General features: G+C 41.9%; 1 protein-coding gene across 2 annotated transcripts in view; it reads right to left on the bottom strand.

Annotated features, from left to right (window-relative positions):
• TDRD9 (tudor domain containing 9) overlaps positions 1-16,973 on the bottom strand; it is a 124,102-nt gene that overhangs the window by 85,635 nt on the left and 21,494 nt on the right. For both annotated transcript variants that reach the window (XM_034938252.1, XM_055098069.1), the window contains exons 2-5: positions 11,044-11,150; positions 3,649-3,746; positions 1,273-1,494; positions 3-125 (exon numbers count right to left, since the gene is read on the bottom strand). In XM_034938252.1, the coding sequence (XP_034794143.1) occupies positions 3-125; positions 1,273-1,494; positions 3,649-3,746; positions 11,044-11,150 (550 nt within the window). The remainder of the gene's footprint in view (positions 1-2; positions 126-1,272; positions 1,495-3,648; positions 3,747-11,043; positions 11,151-16,973) is intronic.

Below are 16,973 nucleotides of genomic sequence, written 5' to 3'. Positions count from 1 at the left end.
ACTTCATCAATGATGATATGTGTGAATTCCATCAAACTCTTGGCACTAACTATTTTCTGAAGCAGGACTCCAGTTGTCATATAAATTAGCCTGGTGTCCTCTGTTGCTATTTTCTCTAGCCCTACCTAAAATTGGAGAAGGAAAAAGGAAAGGAAAAAAGAGAAAAAAAAAGTTATGTCCATTTTATTAATATAATGGGGGTAAGAAAGGGAATGAAAAATTAAGGTATTTCGAAAGATACACAGGCTCCAAATTAAAAGTGACATTCTCAAGTCAATTATTTTCTTTTTGGGGGGGAGGGCGGCAGGGGTTGGCTCATCTAATCACACTGCTATAACATTTTTATGTTAAAACAATTGTGTATCAAGACATCTTCTAGATTACAGATATAATTAAAAAGATAAAATTATAAAAGCCATAAGCATGAGAATTCTCACTGCTTTCCTATTCAACTGGAAAGAAATTACAATTTATTTTCAAGAAATTCTTTTTTTCTTTTCGAAACAGAGTCTCACTTTGTCACCCAAGTTGGAGTGCAGTGGCATGATCTCAGCTCACTGCAACCTCTGCCTCCCGGGTTCAAGCAATTCTCATACCCCAGCCTCCTGAGTAGCTGGAATCACAGGCATGTGCCATCATGCCTGGCTAATTTTTGTATTTTTAGTAGAGACGGGGTTTCACCATGTTGGCCAGGCTGGTCTCAAACTTCTGACCTCAAGTGATCTGCCCGCCTCAGCCTCCCAAAGTGCTGGGATTATAGGCGTGAGCCACCATGCCCAGCCTTATTTTCAAGAAATTCTGTTTCACTGCTTTTTAAAATTATGCCACAGTTCTCTTCTATAAGCAGCTGGTTTCTTTGTTTGTTTGTTTGTTTTTTGTTTTGAGACAGAGTCTCACTCTGTTGCCCATGCTGGAGTGCAGTGGCGCAAGCTTGGCTCACTGCAACCTCTGCCTCCCGGGTTCAAGCAATTCTCCTGCCACAGCCTCCCAAGTAGCTGGGACTACAGGCATGCACCACCACATCCGGCTAATTTTTGTATTTTTAGTAGAGACGGAGTTTCACCATGTTGGCCAGGCTGCTCTCAAACTCCCGACCTAATGTGATCCGCCTGCCTCGGTCTCCCAAAGTGCTGGGATTACAGGCATGAGACACAACTAATTTTCAGCAGAAAATGGTCACATACTATCAACTTACACAGAAAAAAACTTAATAAAATTAAGGAATAGAGAGACAGCTGGCTCTCTTAGTCCCTCCCTCCCTCCCAGTCTCACCTGGTAGCCCACCACACCTCCCAGGGTCCAGGCACGCTCTTTACTGATCCACCTGGCGATGCTGCTTGCCCCTATCTTCCGGGGCTGGGTGACCACAATGCTGCAGTAGGCGGAGCGCTGAACGTAGTGGTCCAAGATATACTGCGGGAGCTGAGTGCTTTTACCGCTTCCCGTGGCCCCATGGATAATCACCACGGAATTACTTTCTATCAAAGACACAACCTAGAAATTTTAAAAATTCTTTCAAAATCAGCACAAAATGGCAATGTAAAGTATCACCTATATTAAGAAGTCTTTCAGGATTTATTTTTCTTTCATCTTAAAGTTTTGTTTTGTTTTGTTTGAGATGGAGTCTCGCTCTGTTGCCCAGCCTGGAGTGCAGGGGCACAATCTCGGCTCACTGCAACCTCTGTCTCCTGAGTTCAAACGATTCTCATGCCTCAGCCTCTCAAGTAGCTGGGACTACAGGCATGTACCACCACACCCAGCTAATTTTTGTATTTCTGGTAGAGACAGGGTTTCTTTCACCGTGTTGGCCAGGCTGGTCTTGAACTCCTGACATCAAGTGATCCGCCTGCCTCAGCCTCCCAAATTGCTGGGATTACCAGCAATTTCCCAAATTGCTTAAAGTTATTAATTAACCATTCTAAACACAACACAAGAGAGCAAGGAGGCGACAAACGGTTGCCACACTTAAATGCAACTCTACTACCTATTTAACAGTAATTAGTGGCTGGGCACAGTGGCTCACATCTGCAATCCCAGCACTCTGGGAGGCCAAGGCGGGCGGATCACGAGGTCAAGAGATCGAGACCATTCCGGCCAATATGGTGAAACCCTGCTTCTACTAAAAATACAAAAATTAGCTGGGCGTGGTAGCGCGCCTGTAGTCCCAGCTACTTGGGAGGTTGAAGCAGGAGAATTGCTTGAACCCTGGAGACAGAGGCTGCAGTGAGCCAAGATCGTGCCACTGCACTCCAGCCTGGCGACAGAGCAAGCCTCCATCTCAAAACAAACAAACAAAAAAACAAAAACAACAACAAAAAAACAGTAACTAGTGATAGCTGTGGAAAAACCAGGCCAGGTTAACTCCACCTTCCTGGGTCTCAACTGCTTCTGTAAAAATGAAAATGTAAAATTAGATTTCTATGACTCTTCCCAAGTTTCTATTAACATTTTGTAATGAATCTGCAAATAATTCTACTGAACATGAGAAAAAGAGCTGTTACTACATTCAAGTGGTTTTAAAATGTCATCTTAAATTCTTCAGACATATTTTTATCTATTAAATATCTGTTTATTTATTTTTAGACACAGGCTCTAGCTCTGTCACCCAGGCTGGAGTGCAGTGGCACAATCATGGCTCACTGCAGCTTTGACCTCCTAAGCTCAAGCCATCCTGCCACCTCAGCATCCCAAGCCAGGACCACTGGCACGTGCCACCATATTCCACTAATTTTGGGGGGTGTGTTTTGTAGAGATGAGGTCTTGCTATGTTGCCCAGGCTGGTCTGGAACTCCTGGCCTCAAGTGATCCTCCCACCTCCAGACATATTTGGAAACAAGTAACTTCCACTTTCCCACTTACAGATTATATGCAGCATTTTTAAAACTTCACTCAAATTCCTCCTCCAGAACTCCCCGACCTCCAGTCTAAACTTATTTAAGCTCTTATCCTTCTAACAATTGATATGGTCAGGGAATACAAATTAATTTGAATACTGGCCTCTAATTTTTAGTTGCATGATTTACTCTAAAGCAAAGTAAAAATTAAATTTGAAACATTTCTAGTTTTATCTGTAACTCCTTCTTCCAGTTAATAAAGGTTCCGATACGCTTACTCTTAACAATGCTTAATAACACGCAAGTAATTAGGAACTTAATCGTCCTACTGCTACATCTGCCTGGCATTGTTAATACAATGGTATGTCAATGATTGATTACATTAATCAACAGGCAGAGAAAGGGCCAACGCTGTAAAGAAAACCCAGTGGAAATGCCAGGGTATGTCATTTGCTTCATAAAAACATTTAGCAGTGAGTTTATTTAAACAAGAAGCTCTCCTGGGGAAGACTAAGTGTTTACTTGCAGATATTTTGAGGAAGGAAAGACTAGATAAACTAAATGTTAGAAGATGTACTCAGGCGAAGACTAAAGAAATTAAAGCACAGATCAAAAGAAAAGCCATCGATATGGTTACTACACAAAATCATCTGCAGGTTGGCCTGAGCACACCCTCCTCTTATCCACCACAGAACCTTGTACACCACAGAAGTGTTCACCTGGCAACTGGTAACTTTCAAATTAGAAACCAAAAGTATTGGGCCTCAGACATGTATTCAAACAGCAAAATTACAGTATAACAAAACAATTTTACCTCTTCCTTGTATCGACTTATAGGCAAATCAGGATATTTATAAGTTGTCCCTGGGATGCACGTCACACTGCTTAATTTAGCGAAAGATGGCCTTGGACCTGGATTAAGGCAAAACAAACAAATACAATGCCATTTCTTATCTGGAAAAAGATAACTCAATGTTCTAATCTATATATACAGCATACACACACACACACACACACACACACACACACACACACACTCAAATACAAAAATACATTTTCTACAGGCTAAAACTGCCATCAGGGCAATACCAAAGACATGGAACGAACATAGGTATCCATCAATGGTGGATTGGATAAAGAAAACATGGTACATATACACCATGGAATACTATGCAGCCATAAAAAAGAATGAAATCATGTCCTTTGCAGCAAGCAACATGGATGCAGCTGGAGGCCATCTAAGCAAATTAACACAGAAACAGAAAACCAAATATTAAATGTTCTCACAACTGGGAGCTAAACCTTGGGTACACGCGAACATAAAGATGGGAACAACAGACACTAGGGACTCCAAGAAGAAGAGGGAGGGAGGGGCAAGGGCTGAAAAACTTCCTATTGGGTGCTATGTTCACTATACAGGTGATGGGATCAATGGAAGCCCAAACCTCAGCATCACCCAATATACTCTTGTAACAAACCTGAACATGCACCCCCGAAGCTAAAATAAAAAGTTTAATTTCTTAAGAAACTTCCCTTAGCAGCCCACTATTAATCTTGTATAAAAGCAAACTGAGAACATTCTATCCCTCCATCACAGCCACCAATATTGCAAAGCTCAGCACTGCCTTCTAAAACAGGCCTGTAAAACATGCACTCATTGCTGATTCAGTGGTACCAAAACAGTTAAAGAGAAAACTTTTCCTTGAAATTTCAACAGAATGCATCAATTTAAGTGTGCATTCCCTGCTACTAAAATACATCAGTGATAGCAATAAATAAATCAAACAATTTATGAAATACAGGTATCAGGAAAGCAGGCAGCTTGCCTCTGCTCAGGATACATGATACAGAGCTCTGACCAGGCACACTTCTCTGCCCTCTTGTAAAAACATGCCCTGCTCTCTGGCTGCACTACAAATTCTAAACCTCTGGTCATCACGTGACAAACTGACAAATCATCAAAACTCACGGAAGACAAACTTTTGCTGGGAAATAAGTTTTACTTCCAAAATAAACTCAGCCAAATTTAGCACCACACTCATCCCCTTACCCCACGACTCACCTTCCCTTCCTATCAGCCCCTTGTTTCTCACCAGCATCTCCTGCTGTGTCACCCTCGGCCTTTCCTAATAAAACCAGGCTTCTCTCTTGTTTTCCTTCATCTTTTCCCTACATATATTCCCATTTTCCTAACTGGTCTAATAACATGTAATTAAAATGTGGCTATTTTCCCACATTTGAATCAAAGTTATGTGGTCCCTGTTCTCAATTCTATAAACAGAGTAGCCAGATCTGTCATACTTTCTCAAAGCAAAAATGGCTTCTTTGTGAGTATGTTCTTCCTAAAATATTAGTGACCCCTAACTCAGGAAAGCTGTCCTGCTGATATGGCTTTTTTTTTTTCTTTTTTCTTTTTTCTTTTTCTGGACAGAGTCTTGCTCTGTCCCCCAGGCTGGAGTGCAGTGGCGCGATCTCGGCTCACTGCAACCTCTGCCTCCTGGGTTCAAGCGATTCTCCTCCCTCGGCCTCCTGAGTAGCTGGGATTACAGGTGCCCACCACCACACCCGGCTAATTTTTGTATTTTTAGTAGAGATGGGGTTTCACCATGTTGGTCAGGCTGGTCTTGAACTCCTGATCTCGGCCTCCCAAATTGCTGAGATTACAGGCATGAGCCACCACGCCTGACCTATGGCTTTTTAATCTTCTAATCAGCCTAACTAGTGATTGCCAAGTTTACTAAAACAGGGATTTTCTTTCCATTATCACGTCTCACTTTCCTTCCATTCCTCTTCTCAGTGCTATGGTAATTACTGATGCCTTCTTGTTTTCCCAGTTAATATACCTAGGCCTTCTTGAACATAATGAAAGAAGGGGAAGAGAATCCCCATGGCCCTTGTGAACTGGACTGAGAGAAAGAAGGCCCTGAGCCCAGACACAGCATGCAGACAAAGGGAGAGGCAAGTATTCTAGTGAGGAACAGGATGGGAGTACGAAGCTGAGGAAGGGCTATTCAAAGGGGAAAGAAGGTGACAAAGATTCTTTCAGAAAGACGAAAAAGGCTGCAGCCACGTTCGTTTTGCTAAAAGACTTCAAGCCCTGGCTCACATGCCGCTAAACAAGCCCTGTTACTTAGACAATATTGGCTTACATTACTTGATTACGTGCATTTTGAAGACTGCTACTTAAAGACAGAAATTTTACAAGAAAAAATGCCAGAAGTCCTAACGGTACTGTCTATACTATAGCCCCTTCTCCATGTAACGCAAAACACAAGCTGACGTTTTTAGGTCACTGGCTGAAGCAGACCCAGCACAAATCAAGTCCTGCCTCCGCGTACACTGCCAAAGGGCAGACAGGAAACCAAACAGCAGAAATGTTCCCAGCTGTGTGGCTCTCGCACCTTTGCATCAGCAACAGAAAAAGAAGGAAATCCATCACGGATAATTTAAGGCAAATCAACAAACTACATACAACAAAGCAAAAATCCAAAAACGGCATGAGGAACAGCTCAACCTTAAAATTGACTATTCTTATTTTCTTGCTGTCTCTTTATCCTACATGATTAACAACACAATGTTTTACATGAACTGGGGAAAACTGGAAGCCATAAAAATTGCTAGTTCTCTTCACTAAGACATATCACTATATCACCATCAACCAAATATGAAATCTAACCAAAAAGTTCAGCACCTAGAGGTTCTAAACAGCACGTAAGGAATTTTAACTGGTAAGTATGTCAGCTCACATGGTGAACTTAAGACTTATCTTCAAATCTACACACTATATATTACAGAAAATAATTTTAATTACTGGATTACTGATTTAACCATAAAATTAAATCTTCAAAATAGATAATTATATATGACTTTCTCAAAATATGGACTAGTATTCTGAATACAAAATTAACTTGAAGGAAGAATAACGTTTCTCTTTCGGTTATTAGACATTCCACATGGGCCATTCTCTTAAAACCAGAAGAAAAGCTAAGAGGAGGATGAAAACAGCCACTAAATATATCACCACATTTAAAAGGAGGCAGCACTGTGGAATTTAACTACAATCTAAAGACTGTATCCCAGGACAAATTCAAATTGTTGTGTGAAAGCAACAGAACCCTTCAGGAGTCGACAACCTAGAACTAGGCTCACACTGTTAGGAAAGATTTCATTTATCAATGCAAATAAATCTCAGTTTTTAAAAAATGATTAATCTTTAACCATGTAAAATGATTCTACTGTAATCGATAGAAATTCACTGAATGGGTGCCCTTGGATTTCTATTTAGAAATAATTTTTAATACTTATAAGTGAAAAACACCTGTATCAGACCAAAATCAAAAGTGTTTTGAATCAAATTATTTTATAACTGGATATAACAAAATGTTCATGCTGAAACCTGTGGCACTGGACTGGAATTAGAGGCATCAGTGTAATCTCATGGTTTTAATAGAAATAGACATAGAAATAGCTTTGTGTCTGTGTGTGTGTGTGTATGTATACATACACACACACACACACACACACACACACACACACACACACACAGATAACCTGACCTTATTTCTTCAATGCTCCAGAGGCACTTCAACACTTCAAAACATTTAGCAGACATGATGGTGACATGTTTACAATCCCAGCTATTCAGGAAGCTGAGGCTGGAGGATCACTTGAGCCTAGGAGTTCAAGGCCTACCTGGGCAACATAGCAAGACCTCATCTCAAGGAAAAAGAAGTGGACAGCACCTCTCTGCCTCCTGTGGCCTCCTCCCTCACCCTGTGTCCAAGGCATCACCAATTCCTGTCCGGTTTGTCCTTCAACTGGCTCTCCTCCTCCACTGCCATCCTCTGTCAAAGACACCATCAAGTCTCACCTGGACTAGGACAATGCCTCCAATTCTCCTCAGGTCCACTCTGGCCCCCTCCAATCAACTCTCAAAAATATGACCAAAGCATTTTTTGTAAAACACAAATCTAAACACATGACACCCCCTTCCTCCCTTCACAGTCATCCCAAGAAAAGCATGGAAACTTTCATAGCTTCCCACTGCTCTGAGTATGAAGACCAAAACTCTTCATTACAGCCCACAGGCCCTATTACTAGTCTTGCCTATCTCATCCAACCTCATCCAATACAAGTGTGTTAGTTTTTTACTGCTGCTGTCACATTTTACCTCAAACTCAGTGGCTTAAAACATGCATTTATTCTCTTACAGTTCTGGAAGCAGAGGTTCAAAGATGAGAAGGACAAGGTGTTGGCATGGCTGCTGGATCCTTCCGGAGGCTCTGTAAAGAAGAATCTATTCCCTTGCCTTATCAGCCATGGAGAAGCTGCCTGCATTGGCTCATGGCCTCTTCCTTGTATCACTCCAACCTATGACTTCTGTTGTCACATCTACTACTGACTGATCTTCCTGCTTCCCTCTAGGAAAAACCCTGTGATGACATTAGGCCCACCTGGAAAATCTTCCCATCTCAAGATCCTTAATTTGCATCTGCAAAGACCCCTTTACCATGAAGGTGACATATTCACAGGTCCTGGGGATTAGAACATGGACCTCTTTAGGAGGCTATTAGCCTCCAGCTGACCCTGCCCAGCCCTCCCACACCCACTGTCTACTCCCTAGCAGCACTGGCCCCTCTTTCAGGGCTGGAATACCAGGCTTCCTCCCAGCACAAGGCCTCTGCACACATTTCCCTCCCTGCACCCCCACACTGCCTCAGTAAGGTCCACTCACCCTTCAGATCAAAGCTCAACTGTTACTTTCCTGACACCACAGCCCAAGTCAAATCCTTGTTTTACGCCCCCATAGAGCTGGCTTTCAGATAACTTATTTCCAAAAAGCATTTATTTGTGTAACTGGATGACTAAATGATCATCTCTACAATGATCAGAGATGATCAGAGTTAAAGTCTTTTTTACTTGTCATATTCTCACTGTCTCATACAGCCCCTGGAACACACCTTGATAAATGTCAGTGGCTAAGTAGCCCAAACCTCCATAAGTAGCCAAAGCCATAGTTGATCCGACTGCCCAGAGAAAAGCCCCAAATATATTATGATACCATGCATAAAGAAAGCAAAGAGAGTTTCACATATGAACTTAAAAGTATGAGAACAGACACTTTGAGTTACAGGCATTCATTTGTAATCTAGCTAGTCCTAAAGAGTGGTAATCCATCCGGCACGCTACAGGCCCAGCACGCAGGGTGTGCCGGGCTGCTGCCTGTGCCCCTGGGCCAGTACGTGAGTGTGACAAGAAGGATCACATCACACAGAGTCATCTATAAACTAACTAATGTGCTTTCCAAACAGAAGTATTAGATGATGGCTCTCTTTCCACAATAACACATATGGCTACTTCCTACCTCCAAAGCTGCACAGTACTCTTCCTTTGTACAAAAGACCAAAGTCACCAATCCTCTGGTCACTGGCATATAGGAGATTCTTAAGACTTCCCATAGATTAAGTAACAATTCAATAAACATTCTTATACGTACAACTTTGTACTTTTCTTGGCATAAGTAGAAATTGGACCAGAGATAACATACACTGTGAATGCTCACTTCTGTTAATACACTGGGTTGTTCAGACAAATCTCCTTCCTGAGGTCAACTAAAGATGTTAGATGAAATACACAAACCTCTCCTTAAAAGCACCAAAGGGCTGATGAAATAGCAAGGAGACACCAGGCCAAAGACTGTGATGAGGCAAGAACACAGAAAGGGAGGCAAAGAACCAAAGGCTGCTTTTACCTTAAGGTGACAGATCTAGCAGAAATTAACCAGAAGAGAGCACACTGACCAAAAAAATGAAAAACACAAAACTAAATGAAAGAGTGGGCCATAGATGATGGCTCAGAATTTTCCTGGACTAATTAAAAGGTACTAATTGGTACAGTCAAGAAGCCCAAATCAATCCCAAGAATGATAAGGATTAATCTACTATTATGTATCGACGGTATTTCATACTTTTTAAAAGGCTAAAAAAGAAAGTGTTACTTGAACCCACATTTGTGCCCGACTCTGAGCACACTAATACGCAGGATGGCAGGACAGGAGGCAGAGCTTCTCAACTGAACTAGCAGAAATCTATGACAGATGACCTCTCATAAAGCAAAAACAATCAAAAGATAACTTCTAGCATATGAATAGGGCTTGGTGCTAGTAAGATAATTTGCTCAGAAAAAAATTCCATACTCACAGAAAGTAACTAACGGTGAACTCTGAACAGTTGTACTCTTGGGAACTGGGAATTTAAGAAGGACCTTTTACTTTTTTATTTTATACATTTCTGCATTGTTTAAAATGTCATTTTAATATCTTTATTGTAAAAAAAAGTAGTTTTAATTAATAGCAAGGTAAGAAACCATTATTAGTCTTCCGAAGAACAGACTATTTAGGATGATCTCAGCTCACTGCAACCTCTGCCTCCCAGTTCAAGCGATTCTCTTGCCTCAGCCTCTCCAGTAGCTGGGACTACAGGCATGCACCACCATGCTCGGCTAATTTTTGTATTCGCCACTATATTTCTTAAAGGCTTCTAATAATTTTTTCTTTTTTTTGAGACGGAGTCTCACTCTGTTGCCAGGCTGGAATGCAGTGGCACGATCTTGGCTCACTGTAATCTCTGCCTCCCAGGTTCAAGTGATTCTCCTGCCTCAGCCTCCCATGTAGCTGAGATTACAGGCACACGCCACCACACCCAGCTAATTTTTGTATTTTTAGTAGAGACGGGGTTTTACCCTGTTGGTCAGGATGGTCTCAATCTCCTGACCTCGTGATCCACCTGCCTCGGCCTCCCAAAGTGCTGGGATTACAGGCATGAGCCACTGCGCCTGGCCTAATAATCATATATATATATATATATATATATATTTTTTTTTTTTTTTTTTTTTTTTTTTTAAAGAGAGGGTCTCCGTATGTTGCCCAGGATGAACCTGAACTCCTAGCCTCAAGTGACCCTCTCACCTCAGCCTCCCGAGTAGCTGGGATTACAGATGTACACCACCACATCCAGCTAGTTTTTTTATTTTTTGTAGAGACAGAGTGTCACCATGTTGCCCAGGCTAGTGTTAAATTCCTGGCCTTAAGTGATCCTCCCACCTCAGCCTCCTGAGTAGCTGGAATTACAGGCATGCACTATGAACCTAATATTTTAGCATGTGAACCACTCATGCATCCTATCTAAAATATTTAAAGAGACCTGTTTACCTGGCCCACTGGCTGGTTGGACACTGCGACACACATCAAGCTCTTGTGCTTCGAGCTGTCTGTATTTGTTAATATACTCTACTTCTGAGCTCCTTTGGCTGAGTGACCTGAAAAGAATAGTAAAAGTTAGTATACTATTTCCAAAAAGCCAAGAAACCCTTGTGTACTAGACAAGTTTTTCACATTAAGTCACAGGAAAAAATGCAAATAGTCAATAAACAAATGAATATACACTCAAACTCAGTTACCAGGCAGATGCAAATTAAAACAATGACAAACCATTTTTCCACCCATCAAATTGGCAAAAAGAGCAAATATTTTCAGAATATTTATGAGGAGAGATACATTTATGGTAAATGGGTATGACCACTTATTCTGAAGGGTAGTTTGCAGTATCATTTTTTTGAGGCAAGGTCTCTCTCTATCACCCAGGCTAGAGTACAGTGCTCTGATCATAGCTCACTGTAACCTCAACCTCCTAAGTTCAAGCAATCCTCCCACCTCAGCCTCCTGAGTAGCTGAAATCAGCTAATTAAAACTTAAAACAGCCAGGCATGGTGGTTCACACCTGTAATCCCAGCACTTTGGGAGGCCAAGGCGGCTGGATCACTTTGTGCTCAGAAGTTCGAGACCAGCCTGGGCAACATGGTGAAACCCCATCTCTATAAAAAATATAGAAATGAGCCGGGTGTGGGCTCATGCCTGTGGTCCCAGCTACTCAGCAGGCTGGGGCTGGAGGATCCCTTGAGTCAGGAAGTGGAGGTTGCAGTGAGCCAAGATTATGCCACTGCACTCCAGCCTAGGCAACAAAGCGAGACCCTGTTTCAAAAAAAAATAAACAGGCTAGGCACAGTGGCTCACGCCTGTAATCCCAGCACTTTGGGAGACCAAGGCGGGCGGATCACTTGAGGTCAGGAGTTCAAGACCAGCCTGGCCAACATGGTGAAACCCTGTCTCTACTAAAAATACAAAAATTAACTGGGTGTGGTGGCAGGTCCCTGTAATCCCAGCTACTCGAGAGGCTAAGGTAGCAGAATCACTTAAACCCAGGAGGCGGAGGTTGCAGTGAGCCAAGATGGTGCCACTGCACTCCAGCCTGGGCAACAGAGCCACATTCCATCTCAAAAAAAATAAATCAAATAAAAACTAAAAACTAACCAAAACTTAAAACACACGTCTCCTACAATCCAACTTTTCCTCAGAATCTTTGTTAAACATCAGCACATGTAAACGAAGCACGTGCAAAGACATGCATGGAAACATTCATTTGTTTAGCAAATACTTACTGAACACCTACTGCACAAAAGGCACTGTCTCCAACACTAAAGATATAGCAGGAAACAAAACAAAGTCCTTGCCCACATGAAACTACTATTCTTGTGAAGGAGACATAATAGATACGTAAGATGCTGATTAGAGATGTGGACAAAATTAAAATCGGGTGACGCTATTAAGGATTCCAGGGAGGAAGGGTATATTTTCATAATATTTGTAATAATTAAAACCTGAAAAACATGTCCAACAGGGGACAAGCTAAAACAATGGCATACCTTAGTTAATGTGTATCATTTTTAAAGTGTCATGGCTCTATTCATGCCAATAGATAAACATGTCCAGAATATTAAGTGAAAAAAGACAATTGTGATATGTATTATATGCTATCAACTATGTTTTCCTCATCAGTGTCTGGTTTAAATGCACTGTTGTCAAAGAGACTATATGATACTGATTCTTGAAATTTGAGACAAACTTTATGTAATGATTAATTTTATGTCAACTTGACTGGGCCAAGGGATGCCCAGATAGCTGGTAAAACATTTTTTCTGGCTGTGTCAGGGTGTTTCAGGAAGAGGTTAGCATTTGAATCAGTAGGCTGAGTAAAGAAGACCTGCCTCAGTAACATGGATGGGCATTACCGAGTCCACTGAGAGCCCACCCGGGCAGAACAAAAAGGATAAGGAAGGGTAAATACTCTCTTTTTGAACTGGGACATCCAGTCTCTCCTGCCCTGGGACACTAGAGTTCCTGATTCTCAGACCCTCAGACTCCGAGATTGACACCGGCCATCTCCCATCCCAGGTTCTCAGGCTTTGCCTTGGATTGGGAGTTACAGCATCAGTTACCCTGGTTCCTAGGCCTTCAAATTCAGACTGAATTTCACCACCAACTTTCCTTCTTCTCCAGCTTGGAGAAGGTATATAGTGAGACGTCTCAGCCTCCATAATCACGTGCGCCAAGTATCATCACCAATCTCCCCCTTACAGATCTATATATATCTTATTAGTCCTGTTTCTCTGGAGAATCCTGTCTAATACACTTTAATAAAATGCTGTTTGCATCAAAGCCAACTTTTACCTGTTCCAAAATATCAGCATTCCTCTGGTTACTGTTTGCCTGACATTTACTCATTAATTCACTCAACAATAACAGTGTACCAGGTGCAGCTGAGAGAGTCAAGATGCCTGGGTGGCTCCCACAGGAGGGGGCGGGAAGAGGATGATGAGAAATGGAGGGTAGGGAGCAGAAGGGTATGGAGAAGAGCTGAAGTATCAGGGAGGAGCTGGGAGTAATTATAAAGATTTTGGCTTTTGTTCTGAATAAGATGGGTTTTGAGCAGAGAGAGAAATAACAATATCTGACTTTTAGTTTAACAGCATGGCTCTGACCAGGTGAAGGGGAGCAGGTGATCATCTGAAAGAAAACATTTGCAGCAAAACTTTAATTCCTGGCTGGGCATGGTGGCTCATGCCTGTAATCCTAGCACTTTGGGAGGTCAAGGCGGGTGGATCACCTGAGGTCAGGAGTTTGAGACCAGCCTGGCCAACATGGTGAAACCTCATCTCTACTAAAAATACAAAAATTAGCCCAACGTGGTGGCAAGCACCTGTAATCCCAGCTACTCGGGAGGCTGAGGCAGGAGAAGTGCCTGAAACCTAGAGGCAGAGGTTGCAGTACACCAAGATCGCACCACTGCACTCCAGCCTGGGCGACAGAGTGAGACTCTGTCTTTAAAAAAAAAAAAAAAAAAAGAGAGAGAGAGAATTCCTATAAATCACTAAGATAAGAATAAAACGCATAGAAATGTGACTTTTAACTTTAAAAGGTAAATGCAGTAGTATTTTAATTAAAATACTGAAAAAAAGAAATTCAATATCAGTTTCTCCTTAAATATTAACTGCATTTTTTTCAATCTTTTTATTGTGGCAAATATATATAACATAAGGCCGAGCACAGTGGCTCACGCCTGTAATCCCAGCACTTTGGGAGGCCGAGGTGGGCGGATCATGAGGTCAAGAGATCAAGACCATCCTGGCTAACACGGTGAAACCCCGTCTCTACTAAAAATACAAAAAATTAGCCAGGTGTGGTGGCAGGCGCCTGTAGTCCCAGATACTCGGGAAGCTGAGGCAGGAAGATTGGCGTGAACCCGGGAGGCGGAGCTTGCAGTGAGCTGAGATCGCACCACTGCACTCCAGCCTGGGCGAACGAGTGAGACTCTGCCTCAAAAAAAAAAAAAAAAAAAAATATATATATATATATATATATATATACACACACACACACATATATACACGTATATACATATATATATACGTGTATATATATAACATAAAACTTACCATCTTAACTTTTTTAAAAAATATTTCCTTTTATGGCTGGGCATGGTGGCTCACGCCTGTAATCCCAGCACTTTGGGAGGCCGAGGCGGGCGGATCACAAGGTCAGGAGATCGAGACCACCCTGGCTAATAAGGTGAAACCCCCGTCTCTACTAAAAATACAAAAAAAATTAGCCGGGCATGGTGGCAGGCACCTGTGGTCCCAGCTACTCCAGAGGCTGAGGCAGGAGAATGGCGTGAACTCGGGAGGCGGAGCTTGCAGTGAGCCAAGATCACGCCACTGCACTCCAGCCTGGGCGACACAGCAAGACTCTGTCTCAAAAAAAAGAAAAGAAAAAAGAAAAAAAAAAAGAAATATTTCAGTTTATTTAAATTGTGAGGTAGAATATAAAACTGAATTAGTAGCTAGTACCACAGAATGGACTTAACTGGTGTTTAATGAGAACAGCTTCTACACAGGATCCCAAGAGACTGACAGGAAAGGGGCAAAGCCCTAATATTAAGCAAATAAAATGTTTCAAACAGATTATACAAAAATTTATACTTCATTTCCCTTTTTTGATATTTAGAAAGTGCAGATTTAACAAAAGGTAGCCATATCCTTTCTATGTACAATGCCGATTATAATTATGCAAACTGTCAGTGTGTTATCCAGAAGTCCCAGTGTTTAGCTCTCAAACCTTAAGTCATGGAATTAAGAATTAAAGGGGGTTAAAATAAAAAAGCTAATGACACATTCCAGATAAAGGGAAGCAACAAATACATTAATCTAACAACAGTAAGTTTAACCTGAACTTTTCAAAAAGCTTAACATCATTTTAGTGGAAAATCAGGGATTATTTGGCAATGCTGCTTTTTACTAGTAGTAAACAACGATAAAGTCAAGTGCAGGAATAACCTAACAACCAGTGAGGCATATAAAATTGTGTTTAGGGCACTCTCTGAAAAATTGATGGATTTTTTTGTTGTTTTTTTAACAAGGAAAGATCTTTATTTGGGAATAAAGCATTGCGATGGGAATTACACATAGCACAGTAAATGATTTGTGTATTCAGGGAAGTAAAGAAAGACAAAGGTTTTAAAGGGAAAAATGAGTAGTACACAATTGTTCTGAAATAATTATCCTTGGCTACAAAGATCACAAACAGGGTGATGCTAGTCTGAAGCTGGTCAAGCAGTGGCTGGGCAGATGTCCTTGGAGAAATATTCTTTGAGAAAGGTTGTGATGGCCTTTGTGCAAGGTTGTGGGTTTTGTAGAGTCTTTTTTGTTATAAAACATACAAGTGTGAGACTCCTCTCTTCATGGCCTTCCCTGGCTCTGTTTTAACATTAATGACTCCATTTTGACTCTGACACATTTCACACATGCAGTTTTTGCTAAGCGTTTGATGAGCAAATAGATGAGGTACACAATATTTCATTCACATAGTGTATCTGGTCCATTATTTACTAGACTGAACCTCTAACATTCTCTCTAACCTCCCGTGATCAAATGTCACATTTCCATATCCTTCCATAATGCAGACTTCCAAGTCCTAGACCTGGCGTCATCTTCCTGTGTTCTTCATAAGAAGATTAGTTTCTAAATTCAAGATTAAATTGCTCAGCACAATAACTGACAAAGAAAATACCTCCTGGAACCAAATACATAGTTTAATCATTGTGGTGGAAGAAGGGACATTTATTTGATTATGAAATAGAAACCGGCTGTATGCGGTGGCTCATGCCTGTAATCCCAGCACTTTGGGAGGCTGAAGCAGTTGGATCACCTGAGGTTGGGAGTCCAAGCCCAGCCTAACCAACATGGAGAAACCCTGTCTCTACTAAAAATAACAAAATTAGCCAGGCATGGTGGCACGTGCCTATAATCCCAGCTACTAGGGAGGCTGAGGCAGGAGAATCACTTGAACCTGGGAGGCGGAGGTTGCGGTGAGCTGAGATTGCGCCACGGCACTCCAGCCTGGGCAACAAGAGCGAAACTCCATCAAAAAAAAAAAAAAAAAAAAGGAAGGAAGGAAAGAGGGCAGGGCCCATCAAAAGAAAAAAAAAAAAGGAAGGAAGGAAACAGAAGAGGGCAGGGCAGGGCAGGGCAGGGCCTGATTTGTTTAAATTGGCAAAGCTGGCCGGGCATGGTGGCTCATGCCTGTAATCCCAGCACTTTGGGAGGACGAGGCGGGCGGATCACCTGAGGTCGGGAGTTCAAGACCAAAATGTTGGAACCCCGTCTCTACTAAAAATACAAAAATTAGCCAGTGCAGTGGCGGGGTGGGCGCCTGTAATCCCAGCTACTCGGGAGGCTGAGGCAGGAGAA

Source organism: Pan paniscus, chromosome 15 (assembly GCF_029289425.2).
Source record: "Pan paniscus chromosome 15, NHGRI_mPanPan1-v2.0_pri, whole genome shotgun sequence".
Taxonomy (NCBI): Eukaryota; Metazoa; Chordata; class Mammalia; order Primates; family Hominidae; genus Pan; species Pan paniscus.
This window is presented reverse-complemented; position numbering and strand designations above follow the sequence as displayed.